Genomic DNA, 21,876 nt, shown 5'->3' with positions numbered 1-21,876 from the left:
TTAGTTGATTATCTACTGACATTCCACAGATTTTCTTGCAGAGTTTGTTTTAATGTTTTCTTTTTTTCCCCTTTAAACTAAGATTTCAAATCTGAACCCAACTTTGGTTTTCTATTTCTTTACTGGTTCCCCATCTGGTTTAAGGTTCTTTTTGCTCCTCCAGTCAAAGGTATTTGATCTGGGTCAGCTCAGCTGCTCTGATTCCTCCGTGTTGTTCCTTTTTCTGTATTTTTTCTTTTATTTCATATGTCTTGAGTTGGTTGTATACCTGGGTTTTTTTTATTAGTTTTTGGTGAAATATAAAGAAGAGGCCTTTGAGCTCTCTAGCCTTGATGGGTACCTCAGGTTTAGGATCCTTTTTATTCGGCTTTCTATTTCTGAGTATTTCTTTTTAGCTACTGTTACATTGATTGTGATTTATCTTTCTTGGTAATGGGGTTTTGAAAGATTTGAAAAATGAGATGGTTAGTTCGAGTTTTGTGATTCAAGTAGTGGGCTTTTGGTGACTTTTGAATTACTACTTGTAGGAATTAAAGCTGCCTTTTTCTTCTATTCTTCATACCAGTATTCTGAGTATAATTTTCTTTTCCCTTTGTTTATTAAAAAATAAAGAACTTTTCTGGGTCTTAAAAGTATAATCTGTTGTTGGGGCTGGACAGTTAGAGGGTTAGATTTGAAGCAAAGCTGAGAAAATGATAAGCCAAGTAATGTTGCTATTTTTTAACGTTTTAGATTGTTGAAAGTTCTGCTTTTAAAGGGGTTTGCTCATATTCTTTTATAGAAATAGATTTTGTCCTAGGTTGTCCTCCTTATCCTTTATTTAAGAAGATTTCTGGTGGGCATTTGGTGACATCTTGAACAAGCTCCTTTCTTTTGTGTGCAGATGAACAGTCTCTGTTAAGCTGATTGGTGTTGGGCTATTGGAATTTGCTATGGAAAAAAGAAAATGGTTGTGGAAGAAGAAGTCTTCTGAGAGGAGTCCTGGTGAAACTGAGAGTTCTGGATCGATATCTTCGCATTCTGAGAGATATTCCGATGATCAGGTAGGTGGATAACCGATTGACTTTCAGAAAAAAGCTTGAAAGCTTCTTGTTGGTAATTTTTTTTTTCCTTTTCTGGCTTAATAACTAGATTTCGATGCCATCCTTCCATTAATGTGAATTTAGTAGACTTTCTGGTTGTATGATCCATATATTTTACCTCTCATCTCTCATCCAAGCTTTCTGTCTATTGCCAGAAATCCCTTGATAACAGTTTTGACTTTTGCTACTTTTCCTAAAAAAGATTGGTGATGAGCTCTGAACTATTTTTCATATTTTTCAACGTACCTCTTTTCTGCCATTTCTCTTGTCTAGTGAATATTTATGTTTTAACGCAATAATTGGGTAATAAGATCCTTTCATCCAATAATTGTGTTAGTTGCTAATTAGTTGCTTGAAGTTGTATTGCCTCAAGTCTGCTTTTCATCTCAATCAAACTTTTATGATTTGATTTTACATGACACCTATTTGCTTTTTGATGTTTTTGGCTGTCAAGTTGGTTTCTGCCGAGTCGTTAAAATTGTATGAAAGAGGAAATAAGTAGCATAAAGAAATAGTGTGAAGTTTGGTATGAGTTAAACTTCACATACCGACTGGCGTTGCTATATGTTGTTATGCAACAACATGATGTGACCTGGATAGTTGACAAATGAATGCTTGAAGCCTGAATGATTTTAGAGTAACTTATTTTCACTACTACTTGTAACATTATAAGTCAGCTGTCCACATACGCAGGTTGTTTCTAATAATTTATTGATAAACTACTGAGATAAATTTCCTTATTTAGATTTTCTTTTTCTACATGGGAGAAAGATAAAGCATAGTATCTTGTACAGGAAGGCGTATTAGGGGGTTAAAGTTGTCTTTTAAGGAGCTTTTGTTGTGATGTCTTGTGGAGCCATGAGGATTATTGGATACAAATGATCTTACTGGATAATGCTTCTTTCCCATCAGTGTAATTGGATTCCCGCAACTTATTATTCAACTAATCACAGCGTTTAGTTGAAATAGGTCGAACGTTTAATGTAAAGAAACCAAAGTGATTACTAGGACATGGTAATTTCTAAAGCTACAAGTTGACTGCAAGCATCTTGTGAAGAATGATAGCTAGAAAGGTGGAGACAGTGTAGTTACAGTCTCATCTCCAGCTAAATTTGCTATGTTTCTGTTCTGGGATAGAGTCTAAGCTGATTTGCTCACCACGGTGATGGCTGTTTTACTAACAAAGAAAAACTTTTGTATTCTTAGAAAAGTATATAACTGGATGTGTTCACCTAAGATATGCTTAGTGCAACCATATATACAAGGAAAACTGAATAAATCATTAATTTTTCCACGAACCCATTAAATCATTTATAAAGAAGAATGCTTTTTTAAGGAAAGAAAAGGGGGTTAAGAGGGTGGGATCCTCATTCTTCTCACCTTTTCAAGCACCTAAATGTTAATTTTCCTCCACTTCTAGGATTTTCTTGCTAGGTGTTGCTTGTGAGCAATCAAAACCAATATTCTTTTTCTTTTTTCATTTTTATGGTGGAGTGAAATTGTACTTGAGTTTTTATTAAGTTGGTCTTTTCTAATTATTTGTCCAGAATACAGTTGGTTGTTCATAAATAAGATTGATTTTCATCTCTGTAATGGTTGAAGCAGGAGGCTTTCAAAGCATCGCCTAATAATAACGCACAATCACCTGAAGTGTCATCAAAAGCTTCAGCAAATTGTGAAGATGTTAATGATAGCATTAAGAGCTTGACAGAGAAATTATCAGCTGCTTTAGTTAATGTTAGTGCCAAAGAGGACTTGGTGAAGCAACATGCCAAAGTTGCTGAAGAAGCTATTGCAGGTATTACTTACATGTTAGAGAACATGTTCTAAATGGTTTATTCTTTTTTCACATTTATCATTTATTTTTTTAGTAATAGTCTAGTTATAAGTTCTAGTTAATTTTCTGAATTGAACTTTAGGTTGGGAAAAGGCTGAAAATGAAGTGGTGCTATTAAAGCAAAAACTTGAGGCTGCAGTTCAGCAAAACTCAGCACTAGAAGATCGGGTGAGCCATCTTGATGGAGCTCTCAAGGAATGCGTTAGGCAGCTAAGACAAGCAAGAGAGGAGCAGGAGCAGAAGATTAATGAAGCTGTAGCAAAGACTACCCGGGATTGGGAAACTACCAAATTTGAACTTGAAAGCCAGTTGCTTGAGCTCCAAGATAAAGCTGAAGCTGTCAAGTCTGAGCCCCCTCCTCACTTCAGTCCTGACCTTTGGCATAAGATTGAAGCTTTGGAGAAGGAAAATTCGGCCCTCAAGCTTGAGCTCTCATCTCAGTCAGAAGAGTTTGAAATCAGAACAATTGAAAGGGACTTAAGCACCCAAGCTGCTGAAACAGCTAGTAAACAACACTTAGAGAGCATAAAAAAGGTAGCAAAGCTTGAGGCAGAGTGCCGAAGACTTAAAGCCCGAGCTTGTAAATCATCCTTGGTTAATGACCATAAATCTCCGGTTGCCTCCTCAATTTATGTTGAATCCCTCACTGATAGTCAATCAGACAGTGGAGAACGGCTTAATGTGGTGGAGATTGATACCCACAAGATGAGTGGCTTGGAGGCAAACAAAGGAGAACCTAGTTGTTCTGACTCATGGGCATCAGCTTTAATTGCTGGACTTGATCAATTCAAAAATGAAAAGGTCATCAACAGAAATCTCGCCAGTTCGTCTATTGAGATTGATCTCATGGATGATTTTCTTGAGATGGAGCGACTTGCTGCATTGCCTGAAATCAAGAGCGAAAATCAATGTGTTGAATCAAAAGCTACTGCCAAACAATCTAGTGATGCTGATAGCTCGTTGAAGGCTGAGCTTGAAGCCATGATTCATCGAACAGCGGAACTTGAACAGAAGTTGGAGAAGATAGAACTTGAGAAGGCTGAACTAGAGATTGCTCTTGCCAAAAGTCAAGAAAGTCTTGAAGCATCAGCACTACAGTTGAGGGACACTGAAACAAAATTGGAGGAATTGGAAAGGGAGTTCCACATGGCAAATGAAGCAAAGCAACATCTTGAGTTTCAACTCAGTAGCATGGAAACAGATGCAGAGACAATGTCGGCAAAGATTGACTCATTAGAAGCAAAAATTGAAAAGGAAAGGGCCTTGTCGGCGGAAGTTTCAGTTAATGCAACCGAATCAAAGCAACTTCTTGAGTCTCAACTCATTAGCATCGAAGCAGAGGCTCGGACGATGTCTGCAAAGATTGATTCATTAGAAACAGAAGTTGAAAAGGAAAGGGCATTGTCAGCACAAATTACGGTCAAGTGTCAAGAATTGGAAGAAGAGCTGTCAAGAAAGAGACAGGAAGCTGAGCTCCAGCAAACTGCAAACTCAAACGTTGAAGTGAAGATAAAACAGGTTACTCTTCAGTCTTCATTTATTTACACTATCTTATGCATCTCTATTTACTAGGGAGTTTTAAAATTACAGTATATTCCATCTTTCTAATAGTAGCATGACCCTATGGCAGGAGGATTTGGCTGTAGCTGCTGGAAAACTTGCCGAGTGCCAAAAAACAATAGCATCTTTAGGGCAGCAACTGAAATCTCTTGCAACGCTGGAAGACTTCTTAATTGACACCACGAGCATACCAGAGTTCTCTAGAGGAGGATCATTGATTCCTAAAGCTGGTGGAGAACCTTGGAAGTTGCATTCTAATGAAACATATTCTCCTAAAAGAGATCCAGATTCTCCAAGAGTTAATGCTGACCATTCTGGTCCTTCAGTAAATAAGAACGATGGAAACACACCACCTTCTTCATCTTCATCTTCATCAATTGTGTCATCAAATCATGCTAGTTCAGAGAAGAACCGAAATGGGTTTGCAAAATTTTTCACTCGGAGTAAGAATGGGATACAACTAGAAATTTAAGACACTTAGATTAGTTGTAAAACAAAGAAATTGTTTGTCATTTCGAAGGCAGTGATTAAATGCTGTTTAATCACCATTAGTTAGTTCACTTTTAGGTTATCTCATTTATAGTTTTATACGTCATGAATGGTTGTCTAGACTCTGGATACAAAAGTTTCATATTGAAATTTCGAATTTCGAATGCTTGGGTTTACGCTTCTGGAGCCTTTGCTTTTACTCTTTATTGTTACTGGAGACAACTTGACAGTTGTATTTCCAGTTTCCTTTTAAATTTCGCCCATGTTAGCTTTGAAAGAGTCAAAATGGGCCTCTTAGGAAAAGGGGAAAACACAAACTTCTTCAAGCCAATTTGCTTGTGGTTAGATCATATGATCCATTTCTAATTAAGGGGGTATGGGTATCAAATAATTAATCAAGCAAAAACAAGTAAATTGTGGTTTCTCTGCAAAAAGAAGAAAGGGGTGGTGTAATATTGTTGGTTTTGCTGTTGTTGGTTGTTTATGAAGGCTTGTAAATGAAGTTGCTGTCTAACCTGCAGCTTGCAGGTTATTTGATGTGGATTCCGTTATCTTTGGATTCTAAATTCTCAAACTAGGAGTTTTTAATTTTATATGATCATTGTTCTTGGAATAAGTAATCTCTTTAATCTTTCTTATCAAGGGTAAATAGTTCTAGTAAATACTCTCTCATTTCTAGGCGGCATAGGGTGAAGCAGTTGACCAAATGATGGTGTATGTATAGCCTGGAAAACTGAAACCAAATAGACTTAAGAAGGAATATATTAAGAAGCAAAACTGAACCAAATACATTAAGAAAGAAAGAAGAAAGATTTAAGCACGGCGAAAAAGAAAAATCTGGGGTGAGAGAGGCTCGAACTCTCGACCTCAGGATAACTCAGAAGCTATGAGACCTACGCGCTAGCCAACTGCGCCACCACCCCAGTTTTGAGTTATTGTTCTACTTTTACGAGTTATATAGATTAAAAAATTTGCTAATGTTAGACACTAAAGTAACCCAATTTGGACGTTAGGATACGCATTTGAGCAAAGGCTGGTGCGCATTTAGTCTTCGAATTTTAGGTTACACATGTAAATTTGGAGATGAGAAAATCAACTTAAAAGAAAAAAAAAAATTCGACAAGTAAAAGGTTTTCTATCCCTAACTTCGAGACAATACTATATCATAGAGTGTAAGGCTTTTGCTTTAGAAACCTTGATATTAGAGGACAATAACATTGCTTGGAACTAGGCAAAAGCCGACTACCATAGACTTACATTCTAGCTTGATTTGTTCTTGCAAGTGAAGCCAACCCATTCTTTTCCTTTCTTCTTCAGCTGTCCTGTTGGAATATTTTGGCTTATTTAAATTTGAACGTCGTATCGAATTAATGATGACTAGTGCGTTTCTATAACCATTCATGCTTTGCACCAGCAAGGCTCCATGGTGTAGTGGTTAGCACTCTGGACTTTGAATCCAGCGACCTGGGTTCGACTCCCGGTGGGACCTTGGGCTTTTTATCTGGTCTTTGTATTTCTTGCTCCTCATAACATATTCTTAAGTTTACTCCAGTTTCTCTTTTGCCCTGAAACTACTAACACCTATAAATTTTGATACTGCATGAACCAAGCCTTTAAATTTTTCGTTGGAAAACTACATCTTCCTCCCTCCAGAATGTATCAATGACATTCATCTCACCTAAAATAAATTCGGATAAAAATGAGTATAGCCTTAAAAACTAGTTTAGTTTGCAAACAGAGGCCAATGACAAGTGCAATAGACAGCGGGGTACTGCTGGATAAAAACATCCGTTCAATCTGTCAAATATCATTTATGTACACTAGACTGTTGAAAACAAATCACATTTTCCATTGTGCATAATTTACAGTGTTTATATGCAGCATGCTTACAAAAATGTACCACATTCCGAACTGGATATAACGTCCCGTGTGAAATCAATGGGAAAAAATAATGACAACTTTTAAGATTTAGTAAAGTCTTTCCGGACATTGTTCTGTCAGTCATTCACGGCGTTTTTGATTATTCTGCTGGGGTTTTTTCTCTCTCTTGAATGCATTGAAGAGATCAATGCCGAGAAAAGCATTAAGCAAATTCATTCCCACCATTCCAAACATGGCAAGTGGCCATTCAACACCCTTTTCGAACTTGGAAGCATCTTTGATTAGCTTTACGGTTATCAGAACATGAGATATAATCCTTGCCAAGACAAACATGATCCAGTTAAGAACCCATTCTACCTTCACAACTTTGCTCTTGGCATCGCGAACACCAACCATCCGTCTCACTTTCCTCACATGTAGAAAGATAGAATGCAGCTGCACCATCACAACAAAAATTACCTTTAGCATTCTTTAACAGCATCATAAAGCTTGCTTGAATTGATGCTGAAAAAAACTTAAAGAATTTCCAGATATTGGGGCTCATTTTTACTATTAAATCATTTTCAAAGTTTGTTAAACCTTCAAACTCATTTAGTATGCAAGATCCAAAACTCAATGTACAGCCAACAAAAGATTATCTCACAGGGTTATCCCGCCACTTCCTCTACGAAAAGATAAAGAAAAATGGTTGCTTACGAATCTCATATATTATGAGCATCAGATATCACCAAGAAGCACACCTCATACCGGTTATCCAAAAACAAAGGAAAAGGCTACCTCATCTGCAGCCACTGGCATCAACAGCCAGTTATGCTTGCATTAAACCAAATCTGAAAGGCTCAAATAAACTGCCCTACGAATATCTGTCTACCAACTATGCTTTTCATTTTAACTGTTTATCTAATCCAGTATTCTAATGCGTGTAGTTTTGGAGCTTTTAACTTAAGGAAATGTCTGAAGCTGCAAGTGTAAAAATTCCATTCCATTAGGTTCATGGCTTCATATTAGAATGCACCTTGAGACATGTCCATCTTAGTGACTAACATGCCAAACAAAGGGCCACATATGAGTTAAAACCGTAAATATTTTTATCTTGAACTAAAAACACTTGGTTAGTTACATTAAAACTGTAAATAATTTATTTATTTGCCCCCTTAGGATCTCAATCTGGCATATTCTATATTACTATACAAGTAAGCCTGTACTAATGCCTACCAATCAAGCCATAATTCTACTAATATTTTTAGCAGAAAGAAATTGAAACATACCTCACAAATGAGAGTGAGAATAAGGTAGTTGATGGTGACATGTCGATACAATGCAAGTGTGAAGCAAATAAGGAGTATTAGGTGATGCATTAGAATGGCAGGGATAATGCCAGAATATAGATGGTAATGCAGCATATCCCACTGATCATATGCAAAGTAACCACATGAGAAGCACAGAGCCTGGTATGCCCAAGGCCAAGTACCCTCAACAAGTTGTGTATGATCAAACATCCTCTTGAAACCAGTCCTTAACCACTGATTAACCAAAATGAAAACCACTGCACGGAAAGAAGAGGAAAAACTGAATTTAGGAAAGAGAAGAACAAAAACAACCAACTAAAGAAAAAAAAATGCCCAGAAACAAAAGGAATACCATAATTTCTGAGCGTTTGATACATTTTTACCAACACATAACCAGTATTTTTATCCCTCTCATCGATAGTGCACTACAATAATTGGTATTTAATTAGTTGATTCATACATGTACCCCACAAAGAAAGATGCACATGCATACACAAGCATAGCTAGAGACTCCTTTTTTTCTCCCCCTAAGCTTACATTTTTACCCAAGCCAATGCATTATCTCAAAGAATGATTATCCTGCCCTGACGTAAGCTTCTGCTTTCTTCCTTAGGTTAAATTACATACATAATAGCTCCTACTTATATCCACCAACAATCATTCACAGAGGCATTTAGCCGTTTGGTTATCAACAAGGATTACCCAACACCATATCCTTAATATAGATCTCACTAATTTAATAGTTTATAAGATGCCAGATCACTTCAAAAGTTATAACCTTTTTCAGATTGTACTTCAGAGCTGCATTCAAGTTTGGGCCTAAGCTCGAAGTGATGTTCTTAACATATAACAACACATCCTGTGTAAATATTTCCAGTTCATTTGAAATTTCCAGTTTGTCCAATTTGATGTTTATGTTTCTTTCATTATAGTTGTTCATGTCGGTCATCAAATTCACCATTAAATTTAAAACCCATTGCAGTGTTTCTATCAAAGTATAGGCCTTTAAATTCCAAAATATCCAACTTCATATATGGTTACAATACAAAGTTCTGACTGCAAATTAAACAAGGATGATGCTATGACGGCTGCAATTAGCTTTCAACATTGCAATTGTTTACACCTTTTCAATTCCCAAGACAAGCATTAGCAAGCACATGCCTACCTTGTTCTAAATTTATCGCACGGTACAAATTTTACATTCTGTGTCCAAAACATATGCCTACGCCTTACAGAAAGCTAAATCTCTGCTACAATTAACGAAAGCATAGAAAATAAAAATCAAACTCTTTAACAGATACTTCACATATCCTTCAACAGACAAACTAAACTACCAAGGAATGGGGAAAAGAAAGTAAGAATTAAGAAACAAATACCCAAGACAGAAAAAGCAAAAAATAAAAAATAAAAATTCCAAAAAGAGAAAGAAAGGAATTTTAAATGATATGAACCTGAAGTAGAAGTGATTGTGGAGTGAAGGAGAGAGACAGAGGTGTTAACAAAGAGAGGGTCACGAGAGACGCGAACTCTAATAACCCAATTTGCTATTTGGTAAAAGCAACCACCAGCAACGACGTAAAGGAGCTCTCTCCGCTTGTTGAACACAATTTCAAACAGAATAGAAACAAACCATAGAACCAGGGTTGCAGAAAAGAAAGTCCCTGCCTTGTCGCTGCTCGAACTTTGATACGTCCGAGGCATGGCTTTGGCTCTGTATGTAGAAAGAATACTAGTACTGAACAGCGAGGGGAGAGTGTGTGAGAAAGAGAAGGAATGAGAGACACTTGCCGCTTTGGAGGGGTATAGGCTGAGAGCTTTTACTTTTGTTCGTTGGAAGCCATCACAGATTAGATTGCTTTTCTCACCCGCAAAACTTTTCACCGCTTGCCCACCTGTCTGTACAGGCTGTACCGTCCGAGCAGTATTAGGAGCAATTAAATTCTCCTTCTTTTTTATGTTTTTTTTAAATAAAATTTTACTTGTATCAGTTACTATGTTTAGAAAGTGACAGAACTCGTCTTTTTTTGTTAAAAAAAACAAATTATTCCCTAAGTTATTCATTTCATGTGACCTTTATAATCTATAACTACATATTACAATTATCTCTAAACGGCGTCCGGAGATGACAACTGTCCAAGAGTATTAATTATTTAATCTAAAATGATAATAATTTTTAAAGGTTTTTCTTCGCAGCTATTTGGGTGGCAGCTTTGATTGGTCCTCATTAAATTAATTTAATTATTGTCTCCAAAAATACACGAATATCTTGATACAAGAAAAAAAATAGAGTATTGTCTGAATAACTTTAAATTTTAAACCCATAAATCAAAAATTCATATTTATATGTTTTATTTCTTAATTTTTCATATCAAGATAATATAATAATTTTTCATGATCAAAATACTTAAGAAGTTTCTATATTAAAATATTTTTTTCAATTAATCCCTATACTTAAAATCTAAATATTATTTAATTTTAAAAATTATTTTAATTTAATCTTTCTAACATTTTCAATCTAAATTAACTTTTATAATACTGATGTGGTGCTGACATAACATATAAAGAGATTTTAGTTGTTGACGTGACAATACCACCACGTGGCACTGACAAGGCAATGTCGCATCATCATTATAATGACGTGTGAACCATCATGGTATTTATGGGTTTAAGTTATCATGTGGCACTTTATTTTTTAAAAGATGCACTTGTTAAGATTTGAATTTGAGACTTTTAACAAATAAATTAATGTTTTTACTATCACACCTAAATTCTTACATTTAATAATATCTTGTTTGAATTTTTTTTCTTTTTCATAAAACTACATCATTTTAGAACCTTCTTATACTCTCAAAAATCATAACCATAAAAACCCTTTAGAGCCTTCTTCTCAAAACAACACAATTTTATGAAAAAAAAAAAAAAATAAGAAAGAAAAAAAAAGAAGAAAAGAAATTCAAACAAGATATTATTAAATATAAGAGTTTATGTGTGATTTTAAATACATTGGTTTATTGGCTAGAAGTTTTAGGTTCAAATCTCAGCAAGTACATTTTTTGAAAAATCAACAACCACATGTAATAGCCTCATGATGTGCCACGTAGCAACTTGAACCCATAAATGCCACATCACCATTGACATGTTGATGTGACCGTGCCATGTTCGCAATCAAAACCTATTTATATGCCATGTCAGTATATGATGCCATATCAGTATTATAACGATCAATTTGGATAAAAAATATTAAGAGAATTAAATTGAAATAATTTTTTAAATTAAAAAACTAAAATGTTACGTTTTTAAGTAGAGAGATATGAGAAAAATCACGTTATGATACATAAACGAGTTATCCTAATTATATAGTTTAAAAATTGATTATTTTTAAAGGTGTTTTAAAAATTATGTAAATTCTCTACTTAGATAAAATGATGTAATTTCCTTCTATAATTGGGAAAAAAAAACAAGGATTTGGAGTTTGGGTGTAGCCTCTAATTTGGAAACCTATAGTAATAACTAAGCATTCGTAGTTGCAACCAAATTCTTGATTTATTGATTAATGCATGATTTTTTTGTTTGAAGAGTAAGGTTTAAATCTTAAAAAAAAAAAACTAAGAATTTGTAGTTACTTTTGAGCAATGGGCTCATTAGTTAGGACATGATCTCTTTACTTAAAAAATAAAGATCAAATCTCTTTCCTCAAATTTTTTTTAAAAAAACTAAATATTCACAATTTAGATATTAAAAAAATCAATTGATATGAATGAATTAAGAGGTTCATTTCAGCAGTCAATGTCTTTGTTGAAAAAATTATTTATATCTATCTTAACTTTATTAATAAATGAAATCACATAAATCATGCATTAGGATAAATATAGACTTGATAAATGATTCTCAATTGGAAAAATAATTAAAAAAAAAAGGAAAAAGGAGGCCTTTATTCCACTAAGCCTCGGAGGGAAGAGAATCGCATTTTGATTATTCTTTTCTTGTTCCTTTTTCTTTCGAAACTTCCGTAATTTAACACACCGAGAAAATCACCAAAGGGAATTTCAAAGGTATATTCCTATGTTCATTCCATCACCTTACCATTTTTATTTTTACCCAAACTCCTTTGGGGTATAAACTATTTTCTTTACCCCAAAAATACCCCTAAACCTCGAGTCATTAATCTTGAAAATAAAAAATGGTACAACTACTTATTAATTGTATTCTTATTAAATATTTTGATTTTTTTGAGATAGAAGAATTTGAATTCACTTCTTTAATCATGGAGATTCATATTCTAATCATTAAATTGAATACTTTATCTTATATTTTGAAAAAATTTAACTGTAAATCATGCACATTTTATATTATTCTTGTATATACAACTAATAGAAACTACTTATTAAAATATTTTGGTTCCTAGTTTCTTAAAAATGTAAAATAAAAAAATTTAATTAAGTCTGTTAGTGAGTAGAGTATCTGCTATTTTTTAAAACATTTTGAGTTGAATCTTATTATTTGATAGAGTATTTGAACTTTATAAATACTTGATTAAATTTATAAATGACCACTCAAACCATATTTGAATATGTTAAACACTACTAGTTAAATACATGTACCAATTAAATATATGATTAAAATAAATTTAAAATTATTTATATATATTATTAATAAAAATTAAATTAATAAATTAAAGTTAATTTATAAAAAATAAATTAAAACTTAAAATTAAATTTTAAAACAATTAATGAATTTTAATAAGTATTACATTAATAATAAACTATTTATAAAAATATATATAATTTTATGTTAAAATTTATTACATATAATCAGACTCAAATATTGATTTTAAAGTACCCACTATCCAAATATGTGACGAGTAGTAATTTTATTACTTGAGTTCAATTATAAGATATTTTAATATCATTTAATCAAATCAAATAATACATGATAGCTTATTAAAATGTATTTATTGACATCTTTACAATTTAAGGTATTTTTTATAATATTTTATGTATTAAAATGCTGTCATTAAAGGTAAATGATAAACAAAATAATTTGACAAATTCTAGTTTATTTTATTTATGAAAGTTACAATTTCTAGTTTATGGAATGAAAATATTATTTTTAAAATTATAACTGTAACAGGTGATATTAAGATTTAACTAAAGCCAAGCATTTATAATAAAGCAAATGAATGGAAGAGGAAGCGAGAAACCTTTTGAAGAAAAAAACAAAGCAAACAACACAAACAGATAGGGAGATCGAGAAAGATATCTAGAGCATCCGAGCTGGCAAGAAGAGGAGATATGAAGGCCCCACAAGGACGAAGATACTGTTCTGACGCCTCTCTCGGACCCTCGAAGCTTGTGGAAACCCAGCATGCCACGTGTACGACATAGGAGTCCACGTTTTTCCACGTGGCATACCATGGGAGGCTCGCCAAGATCGCGCGCAACACCAACCTCTTATCCAACAAAATCCCAACGTTTGTTGCTTACAGGCAGCGCCTCTCTCTCTTTCTCTCTCTTTCTTCCTCGCCCCAAACGGCCAGTGAACATTTTTTTCGAAACGCCATGACTGCAATAGCTACTGCTGGCTTTTTGTCTTTGCCAATCTCTCTATGCAGATCATGCAAGACTAGTTCTAAAAAGGTGCTGTTTTTTTCGGCTTTTTTATGGATTAGTTTTATCGGGGTAGTTGTTGAATTTAAAAGAAATTTTAGTTTAAATTCAATTTTTACAGTGGTTAGCTTGTCATTTTTAGTTTCTATGGCTGTGAAGCCAGAAAGATTTGGTTTTTGATGTGTTTTTAAGTTAACAGTATTTGGGTCAATGCTAACTTTTATTAAAGTTGCATGATCCTTAAGTACTTTGCATTTTTTATCGGTTTAACATAGGGACTCACGTGCAGTAGTGCAAAATAAACTTAATCTAAGTAAATGTATAATATTTCTGCTAAAATTTATGTGGACACTTTCTTAGTGATGAACTAGTTGATTTGTTAGTCTTTAGTCAGCTTAGATGGTGGTTTCAACCTTGGAAAACATTGTTCTTTGCTTTTTTGTCATTGCTTGAGTAATTTGATTACAAAATCTAAAGTCAGTTGATCTGTGGCTTATATTTAGAGATTGGTGCAGTTGCAGGGCGTTAAAGGAGGCTTTGGGGTGTTTGCTGTGTTTGGCGAGGAAAGTAGCTTGGGGGATAAGAAGAGCCCGTGGGGTACGCTCTTTGATGTTGAGGATCCAAGGTCTAAAGTCCCACAATGTAAAGGGAAGTTCTTAGATGTATATCAGGCCTTGGAAGTGGCTAGATTTGATATTCAGTACATTGATTGGCGGGCTCGGCAAGATCTACTTACAATCATGCTTCTTCACGAAAAGGTCTTCTTCAATCTCAACATGATATTCTTCTTTCTCATAGCTTAGAAGTTGTGCTATGGTTACAAGTTTTTGCTATTTACTTCTTGACCTTCGTTTTGAAATTTTAATTGTGGTTTTTTTTCAGTTATTTTTGACAAGAAAATCTAAATTTTGTGGAGTGTTTACAATTTACCTAGTAATATTTTCAATTTAATCTTGTGGGATTTTTGTTGCTTTATTATGTTAGTTCTCATTTTGTTGGATATGATTGTAGGTTGTGGAAGTGTTGAATCCTTTAGCTCGTGAATACAAGTCTATTGGCACCATGAAAAAGGAGCTTGCAGAATTGCAAGGAGAACTAGCTCAAGCTCACAAACAGGTAGCCAAAATTAGCAGTTATTGAAACTGTGAGGTAGATAAACTGTGATTTTAATTATTTCTAATTAGGACACAGCTGCGTCAATATGAATTATAAATTAGATCCAGTGATTCAGGGCTATCCATCTGTTTAGATGCTTACATTTTTCTTTTGTCAACAAAATAATCCGAGTCAGACTTGAATTAATTACCATAAGTATCATTTCATTTATCTTTTTATATTTATTTAAAAATTAAAAATATAAAAAGGTTCCAACTTTTGTGTCATAGCCAACTTTGATTCTGATCCATGAGTAATAACAGGTTCATATATCTGAAGCAAGGGTTGCTACTGCTTTGGATAAACTAGCTTACATGGAGGAATTGGTTAATGATAAGTTGTTAGAAGATAGAACCACAACAGAATCCAACCTAGCATCCCCTTCTTCTAGTATGTCAACAAAATCTATGGATACTATGAAGAATAAGTTGCCCCGGAAAAGCTTGGATGTCTCAGGTCCAGTTCGACCGTATCACCCCCGCTTGAAGAATTTCTGGTATCCTGTTGCTTTCACCACTGATCTGAAGGATGACACTATGGTAAGCTACAGTTCAGAACTATAATATTGTTTACCATCTTAATGCTGATCACTTTATGTCATGTCACAACATATTGACATATATACTCAATCTGCAACAAAAGCAAAACAAATCAGGTTGACCGGCACCAGTGTTTCCTTCTGTTACGTGGCAATTTTGTTGTTTTCATAAATCATCTAGTAGAGAGATGCCCTCTTACACGTCTTGTTACTTCTTATTCCAGATTCCAATTGATTGTTTTGAAGAGCCATGGGTTCTTTTTCGTGGAAAAGATGGGAATCCAGGATGTGTCCAGAACACATGTGCACATAGAGCATGTCCTCTTCACCTTGGTTCAGTAAATGAGGGTCGCATCCAATGTCCCTACCATGGTTAGTAAGAAATTAGGAAGTTTACTAGCACTCATTATCATATTTTATGAAAAAGAGAGACAAATGAAAAATTTACACATTATGGACTGATATCCAATCCTTCAATGTGTTATACCAATTGTAGTATAAAATTTTATAATTCTTGAGACTTTTTTTGATATATCAGGGTGGGAATACACAACAGATGGAAAATGTGAAAAAATGCCATCTACGCGATTACTTAATGTGAAGATAAGGTCATTGCCATGTCTTGAGCAAGAGGGAATGATCTGGATTTGGCCTGGTAATGACCCTCCGACGACAACCCTTCCTTCCTTACAACCTCCTTCTGGATTTCAAATTCATGCAGAGGTATGCTGGAGGTGTTTCTGAAGGCTATTTTTGATTGGAATTATGTGAGCTTTGATTAAGAGACTTAATGAAGAAGTAGGAAAATTTTGGAATTGAAGTAAAAGCCACCACTATCTCACCTCAATTTCTTTTGGTGTCCTGATGAATGACAGATTGTCATGGAACTTCCAGTAGAACATGGGTTACTTCTGGATAACCTTTTGGATCTCGCTCATGCTCCTTTTACTCACACTTCCACATTTGCCAAAGGATGGACTGTCCCCAGGTTTGTTTCTGCAATTAGATTGCGAAATGGTTTTATTGATTTTGGGTTTGGTGTTGAAGCAGAATAGTTTCAATGTTAATTTTTGCACTTAACTGTTTTCACTGGGACAGATGAGTAGTAGTTTGGACTTCTAGACATCTTATTTAAATGATTGGAAAAGTTAGAATCATATGCAAGGCTAAGGAAACAAAATCATTCAAAAGGATTAGAAGTGTTTTCATGATGCTCTGCCTTCATGACGTAATTGTATTTGATCATTTCTTCTTTGCATGTCCGCTACAACAAAACCTACCTTGCTTTCTGGTGGTATGTAAGACTGGGTATTTTTGCTTTCTGATTAATGACCTCCAAATATCTTGCTTCTTAGTGGAATTGATGGACCAGATGCTAACAATGCATAGAGGGTTTTATCTTGAATACTTAAATCTTACTTACTGCATGTAATCTCAACATCTCAGCCTAGTGAAGTTTTTGACTCCTGCATCTGATCTCCAAGGATACTGGGACCCTTATCCCATAGATATGGAATTTCGGCCACCTTGTATGGTGCTATCAACCATTGGGATATCAAAGCCTGGGAAACTGGAAGGACAGAGTACCAGGGAATGCACAACGCACCTTCACCAGCTTCATGTATGCTTACCTTCATCAAGAAAGAAGACAAGATTATTATATAGAATGTCTCTAGATTTTGCTCCTGTGTTGAAGCACATTCCTTTTATGCAGTATTTATGGAGGCATTTTGCAGAACAGGTAAAAAATATCTTGTTTTTCTATGCTTTGGGTAGTGGGTTGGTGGTTTTAGGTGAAATTCACATGAATCACTCACTGAAACCTATGAAAAATCTTCTTTGGTTTCATGAACAAATAACTCGCTGAAAAGAATGGTAACTTCTATAGCTAATGATCAACATTCTTGTAATACCACTGATGAATAACCTTCTGGAAGCAGATAACTTCAACATTTCTGCATAGAACTTTACGTAAGATATGGTTTTTGTTACCAAATTACTTTAAAAACCATGCTGGTGGCAAGAAGTATTATATTAGCCAGTCTTTCCTCTGCATCATTGGCTTTTGAATAACATGTCTAATATCTACCTACCTTGTTTGTGACTAATATTTCTGGTCCTACCTTATGCATAATCGATACAGGTATTGAATGAGGATCTGCGACTTGTGATTGGCCAGCAAGAGCGTATGCTCAATGGGGCAAATGTCTGGAATTGGCCGGTAGTCTATGATAAGCTAGGAGTGAGGTACAGATTATGGAGGGATGCTGTTGAACGAGGAGCTAAACAATTACCCTTCGGTAAATCAATGTAAATTGTAACTCTAGCAACCAATTTAACATCTCCTCACATCGTCGGGACCTACTCTCGCGGCTCTCCAGTCTTCCACATTCAGATATTTTTAAGGCTTTCACCGAAGACAACCAAGGCAATTCAGCGGAAACTGTGTATTGATCTGAGACAGATGCGAGTTGGTCTCTACACTCAAGCCCTTGTAAAATAATGGAAACTGTACACTGCTTGTATAGTGTTTGTGTACAGTCAAATCCCCAAATCTTTTTTGGCCCCCTTTTATAACCCCAGACCAGAGAAATGTTCAGAAGGATTGGTTTTTTGGCCTCAGAAGCCAGTACTGATCTCTTGTGCTGCGGCAGGAAATTCTCTTGTATTATAACATCTCCTGTTTAATGAAAATGCTCAAGATTTGCAATTGACTTTCTTAAACTCATCAATATCTCACGCTTAAATGCATCGACGTAAAATTAGAGAAAAATTCTTTCTTTCTGGGGCAATTAGTGCTCAACGTAGGATGGGTCATGGTCAACGACCTCAGGAAGAAATGATGGATAAGTTGGTAAGGCTAATGGAAATGATGACCGTCTGTGAAGGGAAGGGTGTAGTTGAAGGACCTTCTATTCCAGATGTAGAAGGGAGCCTATACATGATCCTCAACAAGCATACCAGATGCCAAGGTCACTTGTAAAACTATATAACCAAGTGTTTAACATTAGATACCAAATAATAGCGTACATGTAACAGGTACATTAAACACACTGCATTTTTGCGTTACAGCAAGACAACTCTAAAGGCTTGTCCACGTGTTCAATTCATGCAAGCATTAATTCTAACAGCCTGGTTGGTATAACTAATCGATTGTCCATTGAGAAACGAGCAACAAACAGTTTCTTTGGTCTTTGGCAATTTGCGTAACTTTAGTCGCATGTATAGTCTGCCAGCTTTAGTGAAGAAGAGTAAAGTTGTTGCTAAATTATGGTTTAGTAGTAGAAAAACTAGATAAAGAATGAAGGGGCCATATGACAGTGTGCCTGAAATTAAGTCCAAGCACATGCATTTCATGTTCATTGCCCAAAAGTTTCTATTTCATCAAAAAAGGAAAAATAGAGGGGTGGAAATAATTGTAAATTTAACTAGCTAGGATTTAGGAATGGTAAATCGAATTGCCAGGGAAATTTGGGTTTTGTTTGCTTTAGAAGAACTTGAGTTTAAAATATTCAAATCGCGCAATTTATAATTCAACTATTTTTTTAAGATATCAAAAAATTAATAATTATAGAAACAATTTGATCAAGAAGTGATAAGTTGAAAATTTTTAGATTAAAGGAAGTTGATGAATGTTAAGATAATTATATAAATAATTTAATTAGAGTTATTATACAATACTATTATCTGGTCAGACTATAATATCTTATTAGAGTTGTATTACATTGTCTTTATTTGTCAACCGGTTCAATACCTAGGTCAACTTTCCTTGGAACCAGAAGTAGAATTAAAGCGATTTGACCTTTGTTTTAATGGAAATTTCCCTGATGCTATTGACCATTTTAATCTGATGGAATTTTCCTCCACTTGTGTCCATTTTCATGTTCATGGAAACTTCCTTGATCACGTTGAAACTATCAAGGAAATTTTCGTGGTGAATAGGCCAAAGCGATGAAACCATAAAAGGGTTTTTGAAATGTAAAATCTAAATTATGATTATAATATAATTATCATATACGGAAATATATTCCGATAATTATTTCAAAACTTTCCAGGCAACTATTTTACAAGAGGTACAGTATTGTTCAAAGTGAAAACGGACAACTCAAAAACCTGTTCTTTTATTTTTTACTGAATTTTACGTACTTGAAATAAATCTTAAAATAAACACACCACACACACACATATATATATATATATAATATATTATATAAACATGAAATATGCCAAAATAAACATATTTAATCAAATACAGGACATATTTAACAAGATAAATAAACATAATCGCATATGAAATATTAGAATAGATAAAAACGAGATACATTATTTAAAACATCAGACTGTAAAGAGGAAATCTGAAATCCTTTAGTTTATTTTATAATTATTCAACTATGTTTTATACCTAAACCTATATTGAAAGGAGATAATAATGAAAATAAGAAAATTGGGGGGGGGGGGGGGGGAAGGCCAAATGTATAATTTCAATTGATTACAGAGATATCCTTTCTAATTTTATAATTTTTTTTCTATAACAAAGTGAAAACAAAAAATATTATAATTGATATATGATTCAATTAATTAGTGATTAGTAATTGGCCTGTTTTAAAAAAAAGTAGCTCATTTAAATTCTTTTTATTCAACTAATAAGAAACTATTTCATGCAGTGTGGCCTAAAGGATGTTAGTTAATCATTATTTATCATTTCATATATAGAAACTGATTTCTATTAATATAAATAAACAATTTAAAATTTCTTTCAAGATTATAGAAAGATCTCTCCAGTTCCACTCGCTTATTTTATTCCTGTATCAAAGGACTAACTTGTTTCGTGCTATTCACCCCATTAATTTGAAACGCCACGATCCTACATAAACCCAGATGAACCCTGATTGGAGAAGTTGAGGTCGGCAGCATTGTCTAATTGTTGTTGCAAGAAATTGTTGAATTCAGGTTCGGCTTCAACCTGTTGAGTTTGGGGATGTTGGGCTTGAGATTTCAGAACTGCAATCTCAGCCTGGGTCTTGGCTAGCTGGCTCTCTGCATTGTGTAATTGTTGCTGCAGCAGAAATATGAGCCCAACGCAGCCATACACAGGGTCTTCAACCCGACATTGTGCCTCGAAGTATAAAGAGTCTGCTGCTTCAGCTCGCAAATGGGTTGGGAGTTGCTGGAATTAATCAGGGGTAAACAAGTTAAACCATGCGTGTCAAGAATAACATCTAAAAGTTGGTTTAAAACTATTTAATTTGTCTCTTTTATTTTGATTATCATATGGCGCTTAATATTTAAAATATTGCTGATGAAATATTGAGTAACATCTCGATTGAAGAGAGGCACCACTCTTTTATTAACAAGAAATCTTGAATCTGCCTTGAAAGTTGTCACTAAAATAAGGTGAACTTGCAAAGGGAAAAAACATGCATGGGAAGGGGAGATATACCTGAAGTAATTTTGCAACATTGCTGGCGCCATAGATTCTGTGAATAGAAACAAATCTCTGGGGATTATTGGATGGAAAATAAGGGGAGAAAATGCAATCGGGAGGGCATCTTCTTCTTAGATATCTACAAGCAGAACAACGACCAGAATTCATGATTCAAATATCTATTCAACCAACAAAGGATTCTCTCAATATATCTTGTTCTTGAAGAATCAAATCTAATCAAGATTAGAGATAATATATAGGAGAATTTGTATTGCATTAGCAATGGAGAAAATTCTTCTTCCAACGGCTACCTTTTTTTCAAATTCTGGGATTTGGAAGGGAAAGTTGCTAATCGGTAGGAATTGCCATATTTGCGCAGCTTGGACTAGAGAGAAACAAGTATGGCAAGTTTTTTTTTTTTTTCTTTTCCATATCCAATACAGAATGACGCCCAAAAGAAAAAGGATTTTGGAGTAAAAATTTAGAGCAATGGAATCATTATGAAACATATTCAGTATATATAGCTGTTAATAATTTGATTTTAACATTTTTATATTCCATTCTTCAACTACTTTTGTTTTATTTTTTTTTATAACTTTTCGTTGTTTCTTTTATAAGACTTGTATAGTAAAACATTTTTTTAGATATAATTATAAATAAAGGTAATAAAAGAAAAAATATTTGCTCTTTGCACTTGTTACTTCCCGAACTTTGATTACTCATGTGACATTTTATGTTATTATTTTTTAAAATTAAAAGAATTATTATAAAATAAAACCAATCACATGTGTTTCATACAAGTTTAGCCACAAGCAAAAAACATTCTTAGCATGAGAATTCTTATTCTTGCATGACAATGATGAGCATTAAGAAAAAATTTTCTAACTATAGGCGCATTGCATTAGGAATTGAGAAAATTTTTATTCCAACGTTAACTTTTTTTTAAAATTTTGGGATTTGGAAGGGAAAGTTGCTAATATGCAGGGATTGCCATATTTACGCAGCTTTCTTCTT

The 21,876-nt window shown here is 34.2% G+C and overlaps 4 protein-coding genes and 2 non-coding genes across 8 annotated transcripts; 3 read left to right on the top strand and 3 right to left on the bottom strand.

Annotated features, from left to right (window-relative positions):
- The first annotated feature begins 6 nt into the window (after window positions 1–6).
- Window positions 7–5,144, top strand: LOC110416955 (filament-like plant protein). 3 transcript variants are annotated; one of them, XM_021429107.1, is made up of 5 exons: window positions 7–169; window positions 884–1,043; window positions 2,688–2,880; window positions 3,002–4,437; window positions 4,550–5,144. In XM_021429107.1, the coding sequence occupies exons 2-5, from the start codon at window positions 933–935 to the stop codon at window positions 4,949–4,951; spliced, it is 2,142 nt and encodes a 713-aa protein (XP_021284782.1). In that variant the 5' UTR covers window positions 7–169; window positions 884–932; the 3' UTR covers window positions 4,952–5,144. The 3 variants fall into 3 exon arrangements, with proteins under 3 accessions (XP_021284782.1, XP_021284784.1, XP_021284783.1); XM_021429109.2 differs by lacking the exon at window positions 7–169 and adding an exon at window positions 193–345; XM_021429108.1 differs by lacking the exon at window positions 7–169 and adding an exon at window positions 371–704.
- Window positions 5,145–5,806: 662 nt separating this feature from the next.
- TRNAM-CAU (transfer RNA methionine (anticodon CAU)) lies at window positions 5,807–5,891 on the bottom strand. Its single transcript is given in 2 exon segments — window positions 5,807–5,842; window positions 5,854–5,891. It is a non-coding gene; the product is annotated as a tRNA-Met (tRNA).
- A 494-nt stretch (window positions 5,892–6,385) lies between these two features.
- TRNAQ-UUG (transfer RNA glutamine (anticodon UUG)) lies at window positions 6,386–6,457 on the top strand. Its single transcript has one exon. It is a non-coding gene; the product is annotated as a tRNA-Gln (tRNA).
- Window positions 6,458–6,747: 290 nt separating this feature from the next.
- On the bottom strand, window positions 6,748–10,042 carry LOC110416866 (TRAM, LAG1 and CLN8 (TLC) lipid-sensing domain containing protein). The gene is made up of 3 exons (XM_021428991.2): window positions 9,590–10,042; window positions 8,118–8,395; window positions 6,748–7,284 (listed from the first exon to the last, which is right to left on the bottom strand). The coding sequence occupies exons 1-3, from the start codon at window positions 9,837–9,839 to the stop codon at window positions 6,970–6,972; spliced, it is 843 nt and encodes a 280-aa protein (XP_021284666.1). The 5' UTR covers window positions 9,840–10,042; the 3' UTR covers window positions 6,748–6,969.
- Window positions 10,043–13,622: 3,580 nt separating this feature from the next.
- Window positions 13,623–18,161, top strand: CH1 (Pheophorbide a oxygenase family protein with Rieske 2Fe-2S domain-containing protein). The gene is made up of 9 exons (XM_021428541.2): window positions 13,623–13,774; window positions 14,260–14,502; window positions 14,756–14,860; window positions 15,163–15,438; window positions 15,662–15,809; window positions 15,976–16,160; window positions 16,313–16,425; window positions 16,884–17,178; window positions 17,581–18,161. The coding sequence occupies exons 1-9, from the start codon at window positions 13,697–13,699 to the stop codon at window positions 17,749–17,751; spliced, it is 1,614 nt and encodes a 537-aa protein (XP_021284216.2). The 5' UTR covers window positions 13,623–13,696; the 3' UTR covers window positions 17,752–18,161.
- Window positions 18,162–20,219: 2,058 nt separating this feature from the next.
- Window positions 20,220–21,327, bottom strand: LOC110416856 (LOB domain-containing protein 23-like). Its single transcript, XM_021428978.1, has 2 exons — window positions 20,878–21,327; window positions 20,220–20,604 (listed from the first exon to the last, which is right to left on the bottom strand). Exons 1-2 carry the CDS (start codon window positions 21,028–21,030, stop codon window positions 20,302–20,304), a joined length of 456 nt encoding a protein of 151 aa, XP_021284653.1. The 5' UTR covers window positions 21,031–21,327; the 3' UTR covers window positions 20,220–20,301.
- Window positions 21,328–21,876: the final 549 nt, after the last annotated feature.

The sequence above is a fragment of the Theobroma umbraticum genome, unplaced genomic scaffold, assembly GCF_002168275.2.
Source record: "Theobroma umbraticum cultivar Fairchild unplaced genomic scaffold, ASM216827v3 scaffold_51.0, whole genome shotgun sequence".
In the NCBI taxonomy this organism is placed as follows: domain Eukaryota; kingdom Viridiplantae; phylum Streptophyta; class Magnoliopsida; order Malvales; family Malvaceae; genus Theobroma; species Theobroma umbraticum.
The sequence above is the reverse complement of the archived record's forward strand: the minus strand, read 5'-3'. Positions and strand labels throughout refer to the sequence as shown.